The sequence below is a fragment of the Heptranchias perlo genome, chromosome 10, assembly GCF_035084215.1.
Source record: "Heptranchias perlo isolate sHepPer1 chromosome 10, sHepPer1.hap1, whole genome shotgun sequence".
Lineage (NCBI taxonomy): Eukaryota > Metazoa > Chordata > Chondrichthyes > Hexanchiformes > Hexanchidae > Heptranchias > Heptranchias perlo.
In genome coordinates this window covers 24,419,716-24,437,974 of record NC_090334.1, presented here as the reverse complement: position 1 = coordinate 24,437,974, position 18,259 = coordinate 24,419,716, and the positions used below count along the sequence as shown (strand labels likewise).

Sequence of the window (18,259 nt, the reverse complement as noted above, 5' to 3'; positions counted from 1 at the left end):
AACGATTAAACACATACTTTGGTTCTGTCTTTACAAAGGAGGACACAAATAACCTCCCAGAAATGTTAGGGAACTAAGGGTCTAGTGAGAGGGAGGAACTGAAGGAAAGCAGTATTGGTAAAAAAAAAAGTGCTAGGGAAATTAATGGGGCTAAAGGCTGACAAATCCCCAGGGCCTGATAATCTACATCCCACAGTACTAAAGGAAGTGGCCCTGGAAATAGTGGATGCATTGGTGATCATCTTCCAAAATTCTATAGACTCTGGAACAGTTCCTACAGATTGGAGGGTGGCAAATGTAACCCCACTATTTAAAAAAGGGAGAGAAAAAACAGGGAATTACAGGCCAGTTAGCCTAACATCAGTAGTGGGGAAAATGCTAGAGTCTATTATAAAAGATGTGATAACAAAACACTTGGAGGGCATTAACGAGATTGGACGACATCACAATGGGTTTATGAAAGGGAAATCATGCTTAACAAATCTACTGGAGTTTTTTGAGGATGTAACTAGTAGAATAGATAGGGGAGAACCAGTGGATGTGGTGTATTTGGATTTTCAGAAGGCTTTTGATAAGGTCCCACACAAGAGTGTAGTGTGCAAAATTAAAGCACATGGGATTGGGGGGGAATATACTGAAATGGATTGAGAATTGGTTGACAGACAGGAAACAGAGTAGGAATAAAAGGGTGGCAGGCAATGACTAATGGGGTGCCGCAAGGATCAGTGCTTGGGCCCCAGCTATTCACAATATATATCAATGATTTGGATGAGGGAACTAAATGTAACATTTCCAAGTTTGCAGACGACACAAAGCTGGGGTGGAATGTGAGCTGTGAGGAGGATACAAAGAGGCTCCAATGTGATTTAGACAAGTTGGGTGAGTGGACAAGAACATGGCAGATGCAGTATAACGTGGATAAATATGAGGTTATCCACTTTGGTTGTAAAAACAGAAAGGCAGATTATTATCTAAATGGTGTTGGATTGGGAAAAGGAGAGGTGCAACGAGACCTGGGTGTCCTTGTACACCAGTCGCTGAAAGTGAGCATTCAGGTGCAGCAAGCAGTTCGGAAGGCGAATGGTACGTTGGCCTTCATTGCAAGGGGATGTGAGTACAGGAGCAGGGATGTCTTACTGCAGTTACATAGGGCCTTGGTGAGACCACATCTGGAGTATTGTGTGCAGTTTTGGTCTCCTTATCTGAGGAAGGATGTCCTTGCCATGGAGGGAGTGCAACGAGGGTTTACCAGAGTGATTCCTGGGATGGCAGGACTGATGTATGAGGAGAGATTGGGTCGACTAGGCCTATATTCACTGGAGTTCAGAAGAATGAGAGGTGATCTAATCGAAACATATAAAATTCTAACAGGACTAGACAGACTAGATGCAGGGAGGATGTTCCCGATGGCTGGGGAGTCCAGAACCAGGGGTCACAGTCTTGAACCAAGATGAGGAGAAATTTCTTCACTCAGAGGGTGGTGAACCTGTGGAATCCTCTACCACAGAAGGCAGTGGAGGCCAAGTCATTAGGTGCATTCAAGAAGGAGCTAGATATATTTCTTAATGCTCAAGGGATCAAGGGATATGGGGAAAAAGCAGGATCAGGGTATTGAGTTAGGCAATCAGCCATGATCATTTTGAATGGCGGAGAAGGTCCAAAGGGCCGAATGGCCTACCCTTGCTCCTATTTTCTATGTTTCTATGTAAATGAGCACATAATCTAAGCTGACATTTCAGTGCATTACTGAAGGAGGTATCATTTTCTGGATAATATGAAACCAAAGCCTTGTCTTGCTGCTCCGGTGGACATAAAAAATCCCATTGAACTCTATGAGAAGCAGGGAGCTCTAATGCTTGGTCAACATCACTCCAACCAAAACAATTACATTAACTGTGAGGTCTTGCTGTGTGCAAATTGGCTCCCACTTTTACCTACATAACAACAGTGACTATAATTCTAAGTAATTAATTGAATGTTTGAAGGACAAAGACAGAGCAGGAGTTAGTTTTCAATTGGGGAAAGGCCAATTTTACTAAACTGAGAAGTGATTTAGCAGGACTAAACTGGAAACAGCTACTTGAAGGTAAATCAGTGTCAGAGCAGTGGGAGACATTCAAAGGGGTGATTCAAGGGTTCAGGGTAAACATGTTCCCACAAAGAAAATGGGAGGGGCTGCAAAATCTAGAGCCCCCTAGATGTCAAGAAGCATTCAGGGTAAGAGAAGGCAGAAAAAGAAAGCCTATGATAGACACCGGGAACTCAACACTACAGAGTATACAAAGTGCAGGGGTGAAGTTAAAAAGGAAATTATGAAAGCAAAGAGAGGGCATGAAAAAATATTAGCAAGTACAATCAAAGAAAACCCAAAGATGTTTTATAAATACATTAAGAGCAAGAGGATAACTAAGGAAAGAGTAGGGCTTATTAGAGACCAAAAAGGTTAACTATGTGTGGAGGCAGAAGATGTGAGTATGGTTCTTAATGAATACTTTGTATCTGTCTTCACAAAGGAGAGGGATGATGCAGGGATTGAAGTTAAGGAGGAGGAGTGTGAAATATTGGATGGGATAAACATAGTGAGAGAGGAAGTATTAAGGGGATTAGCATCTTTGAAAGTGGATAAATCACCAGGGCCAGATGAAATGTATCCCAGGCTCTTAAAGGAAGCCAGGGAGGAAATAGCAGAGGGCTTTAACAATCATTTTCCAAACTTCACTGGATACAGATGTAGGGCCGGAGGATTGAAGGACTGCTAACGTTGTACCGTTGTTTAAAAAGGGAGCGAAAGATAGACCAAGTAATTACAGGCCAATCGGCCTAACCTCGGTGGTGGGCAAATTATTGGAATCAATTCTGAGGGACAGGATAAACCGTCACTTAGAAAGGCACGGACTAATCAAGGACAGTCAGCACGGATTTGTTAAGGGGAGGTCATGTCTGAGTAACTTGATTGAATTTTCTGAGGAGCAGACAAGGAGGATCGATGAGGGTAGTCTACATGGATTTTAGCAAGGCTTTCGACAAGGTCCCACATGGCAGATTGGTCAAAAAAGTAAAGGTCCATGGGATCCAAGGGAATGTGGCAAATTGGATCCAAAATTGGCTCAGTGGCAGGAAGCAAAGGGTAATGGTCGATGGGTGCTTTTGCGACTGGAAGGTTGTTTCCAGTGGGGTGCCGCAGGGCTCGGTATTAGGTCCTTTGCTTTTTGTGGTACACATTAATGATTTAGACTTAAACATAGGTGGCATGATTAAGAAATTTGCAGATGACACAAAGATAGGCTGTGTGTTTGATAGTGAGGAGGAAAGCTGCAGTCTTTAGGAAGATATCAATGGACTGGTCAGATGGGCAGAAAAGTGGCAAATGGAGTTCAATCTAGAGAAGTGTGAGGTAATGCAGTTGGGGAGAGCAAATAAGGCAAGGGAATACACAATAAATGGGAGGGTACTGAGAGGTGTAGAGGACATGAGGGACCTTGGAGTGCATGTCCACAGATCCCTGAAGGTAGCAGGACAGGTAGATAAGGTGGTTAAGAAGGCATATGGAATGCTTTCCTTTATTAGCTGAGGCATAGAATATAAAAGCAGGGATGTTATGCTGGAACTGTATAAAACACTAGTTAGGTCACAAGCTTCTGGCGCACAGTTCTGGTCGCCACATTATAGCAAGGATGTAATTGCACTAGAGAGAGGGTGCAGAGGAGGTTTACGAGGATGTTGCCAGGACTGGAAAATTTTAGCTATAATGACAGATTGGATAGGCTGGGGTTGTTTTCCTTGGAGCAGAGGAGGCTGAGGGGTGATTTGATTGAGGTGTACAAAATCATGAGGAGCCTTGGAAGAGTGGATTGGAAGGACCTATTTCCTTTAACGGAGGGGTCAATAACCAGGGGGCATAGACTTAAAGTGACTGGTAGAAGGATTAGAGCGGAAATGAGGAAAAAATTTTTCACCCAGAGGGTGGTGGGGGTCTGGAACTCACTGACTGAGAGGGCGGTAGAGGCAGAAACCCTCAACTCATTTAAAAACTACCTGGACGTGCACCTGAAGAGCCGTGACCTGTAGGTCTACGGACCAAATGCGGGAAAGTGAGATTAGGCTGGGTGGCTCATTTCTCAGCCGGCACGGATAGGATGGGCCGAGTGGCCCCCTTCAGTGCTGTAAATTTTCTATGATTCTAATACCATTGCAAGAACCCTGTAGTCCAGAGAGACAATTATCAGAGAGTATTTTGATGTCTCCACAACCATTATAGCTTTGTCAGATACTAAGTACACTTCCAATTGCCAAAATCTTTCTTCTCTTTTCTAAAAGAAAGACGACTTCACATACCTCAACAGCTAGTGCATAGTATTCAGTTTCTAAAAGCTTATTTCTCAGTCTTGTGATGGCTGCTGGTTTAAGGATTTGTTCAAGAGAGGGCACATCCTGGTAGTTAGCAGCAACTAAAATCTTCACTACATCCACCTTGCTGATATAACTGCATGGAGTGACAGAAAACAGAAAATTAAGCTTGAAAGAGCACTTCTACAAGAAATACTCACACACCTTATTGAAGGACTTAAGTTTGATTTCTATTTCTTTGAGGTGACAAATTCATAGAAAAGATGCCATAGAGATTTTCCACACATTTTTGCAAGTGGAGTAGCCAGGGTCACCATGTTGCATGTGGGGAGGCTACGCAGACTGCAACTCACCAGTTTGATCAAATTTTCAGGCACAGCATAATAGACTGAGATGTGTGGGGTTCACAACATGCCTGTCTCTACCTAGCCACAATACCCCGCTGATATCAGAATAAAATTGCATTTATATTGTGTCATGTTCCCAGGATATCCCAAAGTGCTTCACAAACAATGAACTACTTTTGAAGTGGAGTCACTATTATGATGTAGGGAAACAGTAGTAACTCTACTTCAAAAATAATTAATTGGCTGTGAAGTGCTTTGAGACATCTGAGAATGTGATAAAGCACTATACAAATCCAAGCTTTTTCTTTCAGCTAAATTTTATTCAGTTATCACTGAATTGAACATTTCCCATCTGTTGATGGAACTTTGAATGCATGAAATTTAGATTTCATACAAGACTGAATTTATGAATTTTACCTGTGACCAAATAAGAATGTTTGATCTCTAGACTTTGGCAGAGACTGTTTGCTGCTTTCCTAAATGGACTAAGACCACCAAGCTAAAATCTACGCTGCAATAGTTGGTTAAGTTGAGAATAAGACAAACTTCTTGACTACAGTATACTCAGGAAAACTAAGGCCAGCTGCTTGAAGCTGGATTTAGATATATTTCCAGCACAACCAGAACAGGTTTGGGCATAAACAAGAATTGTTTACTGTTGGCATCAGAGTTTCTGATTACTCAAGTGATTCCTGCTTAAAGGTGACTTAGAAGCATGACTGTAAGCATGCTATGGGTTTGTGAGGGATGGATGAATAAGGTTTGAAAAATGTGCAATGAACAAGGTGCTAATAAACCACAAAACAGTAAGGCGAGCCAACATCTGGCAGAGACTGAAACTGAATGAGTATTGGATGAACTGTTGTACTGCACGCCATACTCTCAAAATAAAATCTTGTTTAAAGTCAGACCTGTTTGATGCTTGCTTGTTGTTTTTAATACAACTGGACATTCTCTCTCTCTCTCTGCCTTTCGGGTCTCTTCCTCTCTCTGTCTTTGTAATCTGACCCAGTGTATTCAGTATACTGGGATGTAATGTTTTCCGTGGCTAACCTGTCTGAACACCAACGACACCTTTGATTGCTGTGATCGTCTCCCAGCCTAATATATGCTATGCGTTTTTTTAGAACCCTTCACTCACCTGATGAAGGAGATGATCTCCGAAAGCTTGTGATTTTAAAATAAAACTGTTGGACTATAACCTGGTGTTGTAAGAGACCATCACCGGCATCTCCACATCATGACCAAAACTAAAGGCATTCACTATTTACCTCCTCATTTACTCCCTTGATGCCTACAAGTCACATTGATATGAGGATCCAACGGTGGTGACGGCAGCAGCAGCTCTGCAGTATCGCAATAAATGGCCATTCTGCATGTGCAAGTACAGACTTAAGAGTGTGCAGAGGCTATAACTATGTCTAGCCTTGATGTGCCCTCATCCAGCATCCACGCTTCCAGCAGGGGTTGCTAGATGCCCATCTGGAGGAGAAACCATGGCTTATTTTGCTCCTTTCCCATCCCTTCTCTGGGGTGGTTGACTGTACACACCCACTGCCACCCTCGCTGAGCTCAGCACAAATCTGGTAGTGAGCCTTCCTGGTAAAAATGGCTCAGTGCCAGACAGTGCACTTACTGAACCACTTGTCAAAGGGGGTTATCTCAGCATCCGTCTTTAAAAGAAATTTAAGTGGCTGCATGAAGAATTATGGATAGGTCACAACATGCTGGAGACCCACTAACCATCCTTTAATAATGATGTGGAGATGCCGGTGATGGACTGGGGTGTACAAATGTAAGGAATCTTACAACACCAGGTTATAGTCCAACAGTTTTACTTGAAAATCACAAGCTTTCGGAGGCTTTCTCCTTCGTCAGGTGAGTGTCCTTTAATAAGACAGATTTCTTTTGAAGAGCTTCTCAGTTCCCAATTACAGTATTTCTAAACCTAGAACAACAACAATGTGACTCACCTGTCACAAAGGGACAGGTCCTGGCTCCTTCCTGCCTTCACAAACATCATCTTAGCACTGAAAAGGAGTTGTTTCATGATATCCATTAAGAGACAGGCATCCACCTCTGGGTTAGTTAATGCTCGAGACAGTTTGCTGCAGTGGTCTATCAGCTGATGGCCACATACCATATTATTACTGTGCAGATTCAGGATGGCAATACATAAGGAAGCACTGGGAGCCTGTAAAACATTACAACAGTTTGCACATTTTAATTTATTGCCCTCGTTTCTCTCGGTGGTTTCCTCCTAGTCTTCAAGGGGTAAGCAACTTGCTCCTAAGTCTTTGTCTAGATGCAGTTTGAGACAAGCTGCAAGAAGGTAAAGGTGTCCTTCAAGCTAGCTTGTCCTTCTAGCTCCCCCCATATGTGCCCCCTCACTGTGAAGAAATGCTCAGTAGATAAGATGCATGGAGAAATCTAGGGCACAAACTTAGTATTACTGTGCACTAATATAATCCACCATAATTATGAAACATAAACAAAGAAAATACAAATCAAGACAAAAACAAAACTATAATAAACTGAGTGCTCACTGTTTCAGAATGCTATATGTTAAGATTTTTCTTCCCCCTACTGAAGACACTGACTCAACACAATGATGTGCTCTGACCCCTGGTACCCCATGCCATCCTTCACGTGTGAGCTTAGTGTTGGTAATGATTCGATATTGAGAGGAATCAGAGCCAAGCCCAATCTTCCCCTGACATATGCACAATTCACAGCACAGGTCACTGGATATTGACCAGGAACGCTGAACTATTTCCCTCCCCTCTCCACTATCCGGAACACAGAAGCCATTGAGTGCCCTCACTGCTGCCCTGCCCAAGATTACCTTACGCAGCACAAGAGGGATCAAAACAGGGACCTCCTGATGTGCATAGCTGAGTTTTGTACAAGACTATCCACAGACCAACTGAACCATCAGATTATTTAAAACATGAGAATGAAAACAATACATGTTTTTAAAGATTTGAAAACAAACGATATTCCTTACACTTCTAACATTTTCTTAAAGGTTTAATTGTTGTTCCACCATACAGGCCTTTACATAAAGATAACCACCAGTACAGTATGATTATTTTCCCAATTTTCTCCTCATCTCTCATTGCTGGGGTATGATTCCATGAGCACAGCAGCCCTCCAGTATTTTGCTCCATTTTCAAATCTACATCTATCAGTCTATTTTGACCAAGTTGGACATCAGAGCTGAACCTAATCCTGCTCTCATCCAATGTCCTAAATATGGACTTTCCAGGAGGAGTTACAAACAATAATCATGAACAGAATCCTTGGACAATTATATCACCATCACTAGCTCAAGGACATTGAGGACATCTGTGGCGTGTTGATTGTTGTCCCAGTTAAGGTATCTATCAGCATAGACCTGGGATCAACCCCGGAACCTACAGGCATATATGATTTAGTATTGCTCAGGTTAGCGCCTTTTTCCAGCAAGCCATTGGTGAGCTCTACCATTATAATTATATACAGAAATTCATAGATGCTTTAATTTTTTTTCTTAGAAGGAAAAATTCCACTACATTGTCATATGTTTAATTATGTTTTGTGCCAGCTCAGCGATAAGTATTCTCACCTCTGAGTCAGAAGGTTGTGGGTACAAGCCGGATTTAAGCACATAATCTAGGCTGTGCAGTACTGAGTGAGTGCAGCACTGTTGGGGGTGCCGACTTTCAGATGACCCATTAAAACGAGGCCCCGTTTCCCTGTTCAAGTGGGTATACACGATTTCAAGGCACTATTTGAAAAGGAGCAGAATGTTCTCCCAGTGTCTGTCGAGCATTTATCCCTCAACCAATGCCACAAAAAACAGATTAGCTGGTCATATATCTCATTGCTGTGTGTGGGATCTTGCTGTGTGCAAATGGCTACAAAACAAAAGTGACCACACTCAAAAATTAATTGACAGGCTGTGATGTGCTTTGGGAAATGCGCTATGTAAATGCAAGTTTCTTTCTTTTGTTTCTTTTGAAGCAAGGTACATTTGTTATGGTTGTAAAATAAATCTGATGTTCATATTCCAGAAACTGGATTTAACTGAAATTGCAACTATCAGGCACTCCTGCAACAAAGTAAAATAAAGGTATGAGATCAGGAAATCAACAGGTTTATATCTCTCACCTGCTCATAGAAAAACTCACTGCGCTCATTTTCATTCTCATCTTCATTCAGAGTCAGGTTCCAATATACTTCTGCCACCCGCGGCATCTGTAACGCTGCAGCAAAATCCGAGCCACCATCACCACAGCTTATGGCGTCTTAATACACAGAAAAAGAATTGAGCACATAAGTCATTAAGCTAGGAAAACAAATCAGAACGTTTTCACAAACTATCTCCCAGTTGGTGTTGCTCACCTTCTCCTTGATCAAGTTGTTCATCTTTTTCACTGTAGGAAATAAAACAAACATTCTAAAATAACGTGCAGAAGATATTGATGAACATAGAATAACTGGTAAATTTCAAGACAATTCTGAAATCAGTCATTAAAACAGTACAGTATTTCAATTACAAATCCATGACTCTTATTCACTTTGTAAATAAGCTAAATTCACAGAATAAGAGCAGCATGAAACATATGTCTGTCATTAAAAAAAAGAGACAATACTAAATTCTTCGTCAATTAAAAAAAGCGCTCATCCACAATTCCAGAGGCTGTATGTACCAATTTCCACCGGTAACCAATTAACAGTTCCTGGAGGAACACCGTGCGGGCAAAAATTTGGCAGATGAGTGATCTGGGTGTCCGAGTACATGAATCACAAAAAGTTAGTATGCAGGTACAGCAAGTGATTAGGAAGGCAAATGGAATGCTGTCATTTATTACAAGGGGGATGGAATATAAAAGTAGAGATGTTTTGCTACAATTGTACAGGGCATTGGTGAGACCACATCTAGAATACTGTGTGCAGTTTTGGTCTCCTTATTTAAAAAAGGACATCATTGTTTTAGAGGCGGTTCAGAGAAGGTTCACTTGACTGATTCTTGGGATGAGGGGGTTTTCTTATGAGGAAAGGTTGGACAAGTTGCTGTACCTGCATACTAACTTTTTGTGATTCATGTACTAGGACAGCCAGATCCCTCTGTACCTCAGAGTTCTGCAATCTCTCTCCATTTAAATAATATACTGCTTTTCTATTCCTCCTGCCAAAGTGGACAAGTTCACATTTCCCACATTATACTCCATCTGCCAAATTTTTGCCCGCACGGTGTTCCTCCTGGAACTGTTAATTGGTTACCAGTGGAAATTGGTATTTATTGTATACATTGGAGTTTAGAAGAATGAGAGGTGATCTTATTGAAAGATGAGATCCTGAGGGGACTTGAAGGGGTAGATGCTGAGAGGATGTTTTCCCTTGTGGGAGAGACTAGAACTAGGAGAGACAGTTTAAAAATAAGGGATCTCCCATTTAAGACGGAGATGAGGAGAAATTTTTTCTCTGAGGGTCATGAGTCTGTGGAACTCCCTTTCCCAGAGAGCGGTGAAGGCAGGGTCATTGAATATTTTTAAGGCTGAATTAGATAGATTCCTGATTAACAAGGGAGTCAAAGGTTGTAGTAGGTAGATGGGAAAATAGGGTTGAGGTCACCATCACATCAGCCGTGATCTTATCAAATGGCAGAGCAGACTCGAGTGGCCGAATGGCCTACCCCTGCTCTTAATTCGTATGTTCATTATGTATTTGCGCTTTAGTGCCCTGGCAAATAGCTGTACACAGAGATGCTTTTCTAAAGGGAACCCCCGACTGACTGGGGAAGCAGGGCTAAATGAACAAAGAGATGCGGTACTGAGCCTACAATGCAGCAAGGTCCAAGCTCCAGTCTGTGCTATTTGCAGATTTTAGCCAGGGCTCCAAATTAGGCCTCAATGTCCCTGAACCATCGAAGGGGAAGGAAATCATGCTATAATTAAATCCTCCCATCAATGGAGGTGCTGTGTGGCAAATTTGCATAGGCAATTTCCATTTTAAATATAAATACTGGAATTTATAATGGAAACATATAAAAATAAAGACGTAACGTATGACTGCGGGGCCTGAATTATATCAATGTGCTCTGGTCCATTTCTCCCCCATCCCCTAAATCTGATTCATCTGAAGGCTACACTTGGTGTATTTCTCTGGCCACAATCTCGGTCCCATTCCCTGCCAACGCTATTAAATCTTGGCCCCACTCCCTGTTCTACAACTAAAATGTCAGCCCCACTTTCAATAAAACCTACCAGTTCCTGCCACCGCTCCTGGCATCCTTGCCCCCGTCCCCTCCCAGCTCCTGCCACATAATAGTCTCTCCGTGAGGAAGCTTCTATTATATAGGAACACATTTTGTTTTAGTTTAATATTCCTATTGCCACACAGCAAAGTACTGAACATAGAGTGAGCAAAGCCCAGAGAGATCCAGTAGCATTATAAAGATATTCTTTTTTCTGCCCAAGATATCTGTTACAGTAGATTCTGCAAACACATTTATTGGTGAAATATGTGAAGGAATCACAACAAACAACACCAAAAAAGAATGGTGTATAATTCAGCAGGTTTCATTTAAAATCACTATCACAGAAACGCCTGCTTCAGACATTAGTTTTCTTTTCAACTGTAATGCTTCATCAAAAGATGTACATGGTGTGGATTCACATGTAAAATTCATGTCCTACTAGTCTGTCAAGCTGTGCAATAAAGCTTAGTATAGTGTGTTATAGTACTGCATTGGAAAATAAAGTTTCAAGTTTTCAGAATTTTTAAAAATAGTAGCTGAAAAGTTTTTTGAAATATTAAATCACTATAATGGCTTTTCTTGGTGGAATATTTGAGCAGCACTGACTTTCACCAGGTTAACGCACAGCACAAAATACACGTGGTCACTGCTACCAATGTAATGCTTCAGAAATAAGTACATTTATCCCCTTGACATTACATGCATTGTTGCTGCCACCTCTGAAATCAAGACTATAGCTGAGACAAGACTTACTTTATATGATAATAACTGTAACACTGGTCACAAACTCGTGCTGGGCTTTCCCTGCAGTCCTCAACCACCATCTTGTTTGTTGAACAAGAGTTGCAAACAACACGACCACAACGCCTGCAGTGATGTCGTCGATTAAACTGATAGAGAAAGAGAGTTAAATATTAATGTGCAATACAATCATTGAAAAAGTGCTGTATTAAGGTCCTCCATACGAATGAAAAACACTTCAAAAATTCACTAAGACCTGCAACACAAAGGATTTGATACTTGCTTCTTTTTGGGTAGTTTTCTCCACTCCTCAAGGGCATTGGCTCCTGCTGGGGTACAATTCCACAGGCCTGTAATACTCTCTATATGTGAGCCCAAACAATGAGTATTTGCAGGCTATTCTATCATGGAGGCCATCATAACAGAGCTCAATCCTGTCCCATCCTGATACCTTCACATGCAAACTTCTGTGGCAGTCACTGTATAATTATCTGCGATCATCCATGGCTGCTTTCCCCCTCCCTAGCGTAACGGCACTGAGGCCAACTGTAATGCCTCCTGGCAGAGATCAGGTAACTCAGCATAGACCATGAGCCATTAATCTGGGACCTACTCGTCCGTATTCAGCTGTGTGCTGCCTTTTCCAACAAGGCAATCAGAATAACCCTGGATTTGAATCTTCCACACACTTAGACAACCGTTAACATCAGAAGCTACACCCTTGCCTGGGCAGATGTGTCACAGACTATTCCTAACAACAACAACTTGTATTTAATATAGCGCCTTTAACATAGTAAAACATCCCAAGGCACTTCACTAGAATGTAATCTGACAAAAATTGACATCGAGCCAAAGGAGGAGACATTAGGACAGGTGATCAAATGCTTGGCAAGAGAGGTAGATTTAAGAGCTAACCGCTGTATAAGTGAGCATGACTTTGTAGACGCTAAAGAAAAGAAGAAATTTCTATAAGAAAGGTTGACTCAGAGTAATATAACAGTAAATATTTAATTCTTATTATTGCTGGGACAATTTTTTTTTTGAGAAAACCAATGTTTGCAGTCTGCCAGAGAAGTAGTAATGCACCAGTCACACGATGCCAGGATCTTCAGTTCTGCACAAATGTACGGCAGCACTCAGGCAACAAATAAACTCAATTTGAGGCTCACAACACATGAAAAATGTATTTTCTTGCAGCTAGGTCATTATCTAAACTGATAAATCTGAATCGATGCCAGCCAGACATGATGATGCAAATGCACATTAATTGGCTAGATAAAAGCTCAAGATGTAAATCAATTTTATATTTTTCCAAAAATATGAAGATTAGAAAACTTCAAAAATACAACTCAAGACCAGCTCCTTTGCAATAACAAGACAAAAGTAGTGAGGTCTTGCACCTTCCTCATGATGAAACTGGCTTAAAACATGCTGGTTACCTTTACAAACTCCTCCCCCAACCCCACCCCATCTCTTTTAAATGAATCTATCTTCTGAAGGGTCTGTTATCCATTCTACATTCCTGCTTGGATTTTTCAGTTTGAGGGAACAGCAATATTCCAACAAACCAGCTGCTGTTACCTGTGTGAGCCCAATGTACAAGAAATTAATCTCTACGATCAATACATGAGCCTCAAGGAACTTGTTTTAACCAACTTTGTGGAAGTGGGTGTGTTCCATTGTTGTCAGAAAGAAAGACATACACATCCTCTGGAAGCTATTCTATTTCACAGTCCCTCCAGTCACAGATCAATCAGGACCAACTGCTATTATTTTTAAGTTGTTCTTCAGCTGGTTTTGTTAAACTGCTGTTCAATCTGTCTCTGTGGAAAAGTCCTTTGAAACAGGATCACTCTATAAACATAAAAGTCATCTTTAAGCAAAAACTGTGTGACATTTAAGGAAGTACATTTCGAACTATTGGTCTGGACAATCTTTTACCCCTTTCAGATGCTTAACAAACACTTTTAACACTGCTACTTTACTTGCTGTGACACCGGGTTGTGCACCCCAGTTGCCCCTTTAAAATCAAAAAAGGGATGAACAGGGATTAAAGCAACACAAAGCCTCTAACACAATGGAATCACTGCAGATCTAGTTTACAATTGTCTGCAATGCTGTTTATGCAAATAACTTCTGGGATTTGTTGCTTTACCATCATAAGGCAACAAAAGTGAGCATGTTTCACAGATTCATCCAAATTCAAGTGATTCAGCAAATCAATTCGATTCACTCCACGTGATATCAAGAAACAGCTGAGTGCACTGGATACAGCAAAGGCTATGGGCCCCGACAACATCCCGGCTATAGTCATGAAGACTTGTGCTCCAGAACTAGCTGCGCCTCTAGCCAAGCTGTTCCAGTACAGCTACAACACTGGCATCTACCCGACAATGTGGAAAATTGCCCAGGTATGTCCTGTCCACAAAAAGCAGGACAAATCCAATCCGGCCAATTACCGCACCATCAGTCTACTCTCAATTATCAGCAAAGTGATGGAAGGTGTCATCGACAGTGCTATCAAGCGGCACTTACTCACCAATAACCTGCTCACCGATGCTCAGTTTGGGTTCCGCCAGGACCACTCGGCTCCAGACCTCCTTACAGCCTTGGTCCAAACATGGACAAAAGAGCTGAATTCCAGAGGTGAGGTGAGAGTGACTGCCCTTGACATCAAGGCAGCATTTGACAGAGTGTGGCACCAAGGAGCACGAGTAAAATTGAAGTCAATGGGAATCAGGGGGAAAACTCTCCAGTGGCTGGAGTCATACCTAGCACAAAGGAAGATGGTAGTGGTTGTTGGAGACCAATCATCTCAGCCCCAGGACATTGCTGCAGGAGTTCCTCAGGGCAGTGTCCTAGGCCCAACCATCTTCAGCTGCTTCATCAATAACCTTCCCTCCATCATAAGGTCAGAAATGGGGATGTTCGCTGATGATTGCACAGTGTTCAGTTCCATTCGTAACCCCTCAGATAATGAAGCAGTCCGAGCCCACATGCAGCAAGACCTGGACAACATCCAGAGTTGGCTGATAAGTGGCAAGTAACATTCGCGCCAGACAAGTGCCAGGCAATGACCATGGCCAACAAGAGAGTCTAACCACCTCCCCTTGACATTCAACGGCATTACCATTGCCAAATCCCCCACTATCAACATCCTGTGGGTCACGATTGACCAGAAACTTAACTGGAGCAGCCACATAAATACTGTGGCTGCACGAGCAGGTCAAAGGCTGGGTATTCTGCGGCGAGTGACTCACCTCCTGACTCCACAAAGCCTTTCCACCATCTACAAGGCACAAGTCAGGAGTGTGATGGAATACTCTCCACTTGCCTGGATGAGTGCAGGTCCAACAACATTCAAGAAGCTCGACACCATCCAGGACAAAGCAGCCCGCTTGATTGGGACCCCATCCACCACCCTAAACATTCACTCCCTTCACCACTGGCGCACAGAGGCTGCAGTGTGTACCATCCACAGGATGCACTGCAGCAACTCGCCAAGGCTTCTTCGACAGCACCTCCCAAACCCGCGACCTCTACCACCTAGAAGGACAAGAGCAGCAGGCACACGGGAACAACATCACCTACACGTTCCCCTCCAAGTCACACACCATCCTGACTTGGAAATATATGGCCGTTCCTTCATCGTCGCTGGGTCAAAATCCTGGAACTCCCTTAACAGCACTGTGGGAGAACCTTCACCACACGGACTGCAGCGGTTCAAGAAGGCGGCTCACCACCACCTTCTCAAGGGCAATTAGGGATGAGCAATAAATGCCAGCCTCGCCAGCCATGCCCACATCCCATAAACGAATTAAAAAAAATTGCAGGGCAGTTATTTTCAACTGCATGCACCTGCAAGCTCACAAGATAAATAGCGTGTAGTACTTCAATTGTTGATGGTAACGGTATTTTGCTAATCTTCTGGACATGGGTACAATTTTTTTTCACTGAAGAACACCATTCTTTTGCCGGTAAGTTTGAAAGTGCAAAGATGTAGACCACCAACACAGGCCACAGCAAAGATGACTGGTTTCAAATTCTATTCTGGCATTTCACTGAAACCTTTTGAGGAGAATATTAAAAAAAAGTAATTGGAAAATGTTATGAAGTTTTGTTCCACATTGTTTCCTTACCATGGTAAACCTCTCCTTCTGACAGACCATGCAAAACATTGCCTTATTGTCAGGTACCCAGTCTTTCTTAGCAGGTAAGCTTTCTGGAGGAATAAATTCACTGATTGATTTAGACCTTCGAATAGACCCTTCTCGAGGGGTAGATGGTCCTTGGAGCGAGGAGTTAACTGCAACATCAAACACACTGGTTTAGAATCAAACAAAAATCAAGTTATTTTAAATAACGTCCAGTGAGTGGTATAGCCTTGAGAGGAGAATCCAACATTATCTTTACGAAACTGTATCTATTCACTAATTTTGAAAATTCTGTGTCCCAAAATAACCATTTTGTCTGCATATTTTAAACAAAGCAGTTAAAGAGGCTGAGCAATGTAGTGGGGTAGAACACTATTCTTTCACCTGTGGGATCGGAGTTCAAAACCAGCTGAGATGACATTTAAATGTATTTTCTCTGTTAGCTCTCAGGTACTATTCTGAGTTTTGGGTCAAATGATAAATGTGAACATTTACTGCAATATGCACTACCCCTGTGTATGGCACTGTGATAGGACTGTGCCATGTTAAAACATCAAATAATGTTAGATCAAAATGCAGCTGTTGCAGCTTGATGACTGTGGTGTAAGTCACCTTCCAGCTTAATGCCCAAGCCACTACATGACTACACAGCAGCAAGTGGACAAATTTCATAGAGACTTAAATTTGAGGTTCACCTTAAAATCCTTGATGACATTCTCGGGTTATCCTCTCACTGTTCCCTCAAGCCTCCAGTAGGTTTCCCGCTTTGAGCCTATACCCCCATTTAAAATGCATTCAAGTCACATCTGTGCTCAAGTGCAGCACAGTTCCACTACTGTTGCAGCTGATTTATCAACTGCGAGAATCTCTGCTGTAGGTAGGGACTAAAGTTTCAATAATTGCGAATTTGAGTCATGTTGTCACTAAGGTACATTTACTTTATTGTTCATTTTGAATTAAAATAGGATTAAGTTTTTGATATTGTATGGTGGTTGTTTCAAAGTTATTGCAATAGCACGTAATGTGCTAATAACTATCTCGGAGGTCACCCTATCACACCCAATTTGAAAAAGTTTTCACTGTAGAGAGCATTAGTAGAGGGTGAAGATTTATTGCGGTGGGGGGGGGGGGGGGGGGGGATTTTAATTATGAGATATACACCTTCAAAGTTATTACAGTCATAAGGAAATTAAATACCGTTGCCGAGTAAAGAGCAATATTTTGTATATATGTGGTAATAACAACAGAGTGCAGTTGCAGTTCAGAACATTTCTTGATCATTATTCCCTGAATGAATACGTGCAGCGTATGTAGGGCTTGTTGTTACAAGTGCTACTCCAAAGTTTTTTTAAAAAGTCAGTCGTTCATGGAGGAAACACAAAAACAATTCACATCAACTGAAGGCACCAATCAAGGAATTCTAAAGTGTAACTTAATAACTTGACATAAAAGTACACGTTGACATGCTTCACCGTTTCAATGGTGACTGGAATATAGCCCACTTTATGAAAAAATTATCATCTTATGGTGAATGCCATTCATTGGTTGGGTACGTACAGAGTAACAGCTTGTTAATAATCGTTAGCTGTTCCTAATCCGTTTTCATTGAAAACAATTGAACATTGCCTATAAAAAGGTGACCTCCTTGTAACACAGCTAATTCAAGAGATTCTCTAGGATCAATGTATAATCATGTTATATCTTTGAACTCAGTAGAACCCAGACACTGGTTAATTATTAAATGAAATCCCACTGGTGCAAGCAAAAGAAATTGACAGTTTCTGCTTTTAAAAACAAAGCTAAAAAGTAATGTTGATATTTTATTTCAGCTAAAATTGATAGATAGAAAGAACAAATCTGCAGTTAAACAAGCATAACAATCCCGCACACTTTTGAACCAGTCCTCACCATTCAATCCTTACTCTGCCCAACATATCACAAACAGCAAGGAGAACTGGAAAAAACTTCAGATCAGTTAGCAGAATGGGCAGACAGGTAGCTGCTGGAATTTAATGTGGAGAAACGGGAAGTAATACATTTTGGGAGGAAAAACAAGGAATGGAAATATACACTCAATGGAAAGGCACTGAAAGGTGTGGATGAAGAGAGATACCTAGGGGCTCAAATACATAATTCCCTGAAAGTGCAGGCAGGTAAAGCAAATAAAAAAAACCAATAGTACTTTGCGTATTATAAAATAGGACCATAGAATAAAAGAGTAAAGAAGTAATGATAAATTTGTACAAAACATTGGTTAGGCCACAATTGAAATATTGTGGCGATAGTTTTCAGCTTCCCATTATGGAAAGATCATCAAAGGCATTGACAGCATGCACTGATCAGGGCGATACCAGGATTTGGAAACAAAAATTATGAAGATTCTGGAACTATTTTGACTAGAGCAGAGAAGGCTCAGGGGAGATTCA

General features: G+C 41.7%; 1 protein-coding gene across 2 annotated transcripts in view; it reads right to left on the bottom strand.

Moving 5' to 3' along the window:
* The window catches only part of zfyve26 (zinc finger, FYVE domain containing 26), a 97,221-nt gene that overhangs the window by 23,491 nt on the left and 55,471 nt on the right, over positions 1–18,259 (bottom strand). For both annotated transcript variants that reach the window (XM_067991349.1, XM_067991348.1), the window contains 6 exons: positions 15,819–15,985; positions 11,692–11,828; positions 9,081–9,112; positions 8,847–8,983; positions 6,668–6,888; positions 4,336–4,483 (listed from right to left, as the gene is read on the bottom strand). In XM_067991349.1, the coding sequence (XP_067847450.1) occupies positions 4,336–4,483; positions 6,668–6,888; positions 8,847–8,983; positions 9,081–9,112; positions 11,692–11,828; positions 15,819–15,985 (842 nt within the window). The remainder of the gene's footprint in view (positions 1–4,335; positions 4,484–6,667; positions 6,889–8,846; positions 8,984–9,080; positions 9,113–11,691; positions 11,829–15,818; positions 15,986–18,259) is intronic.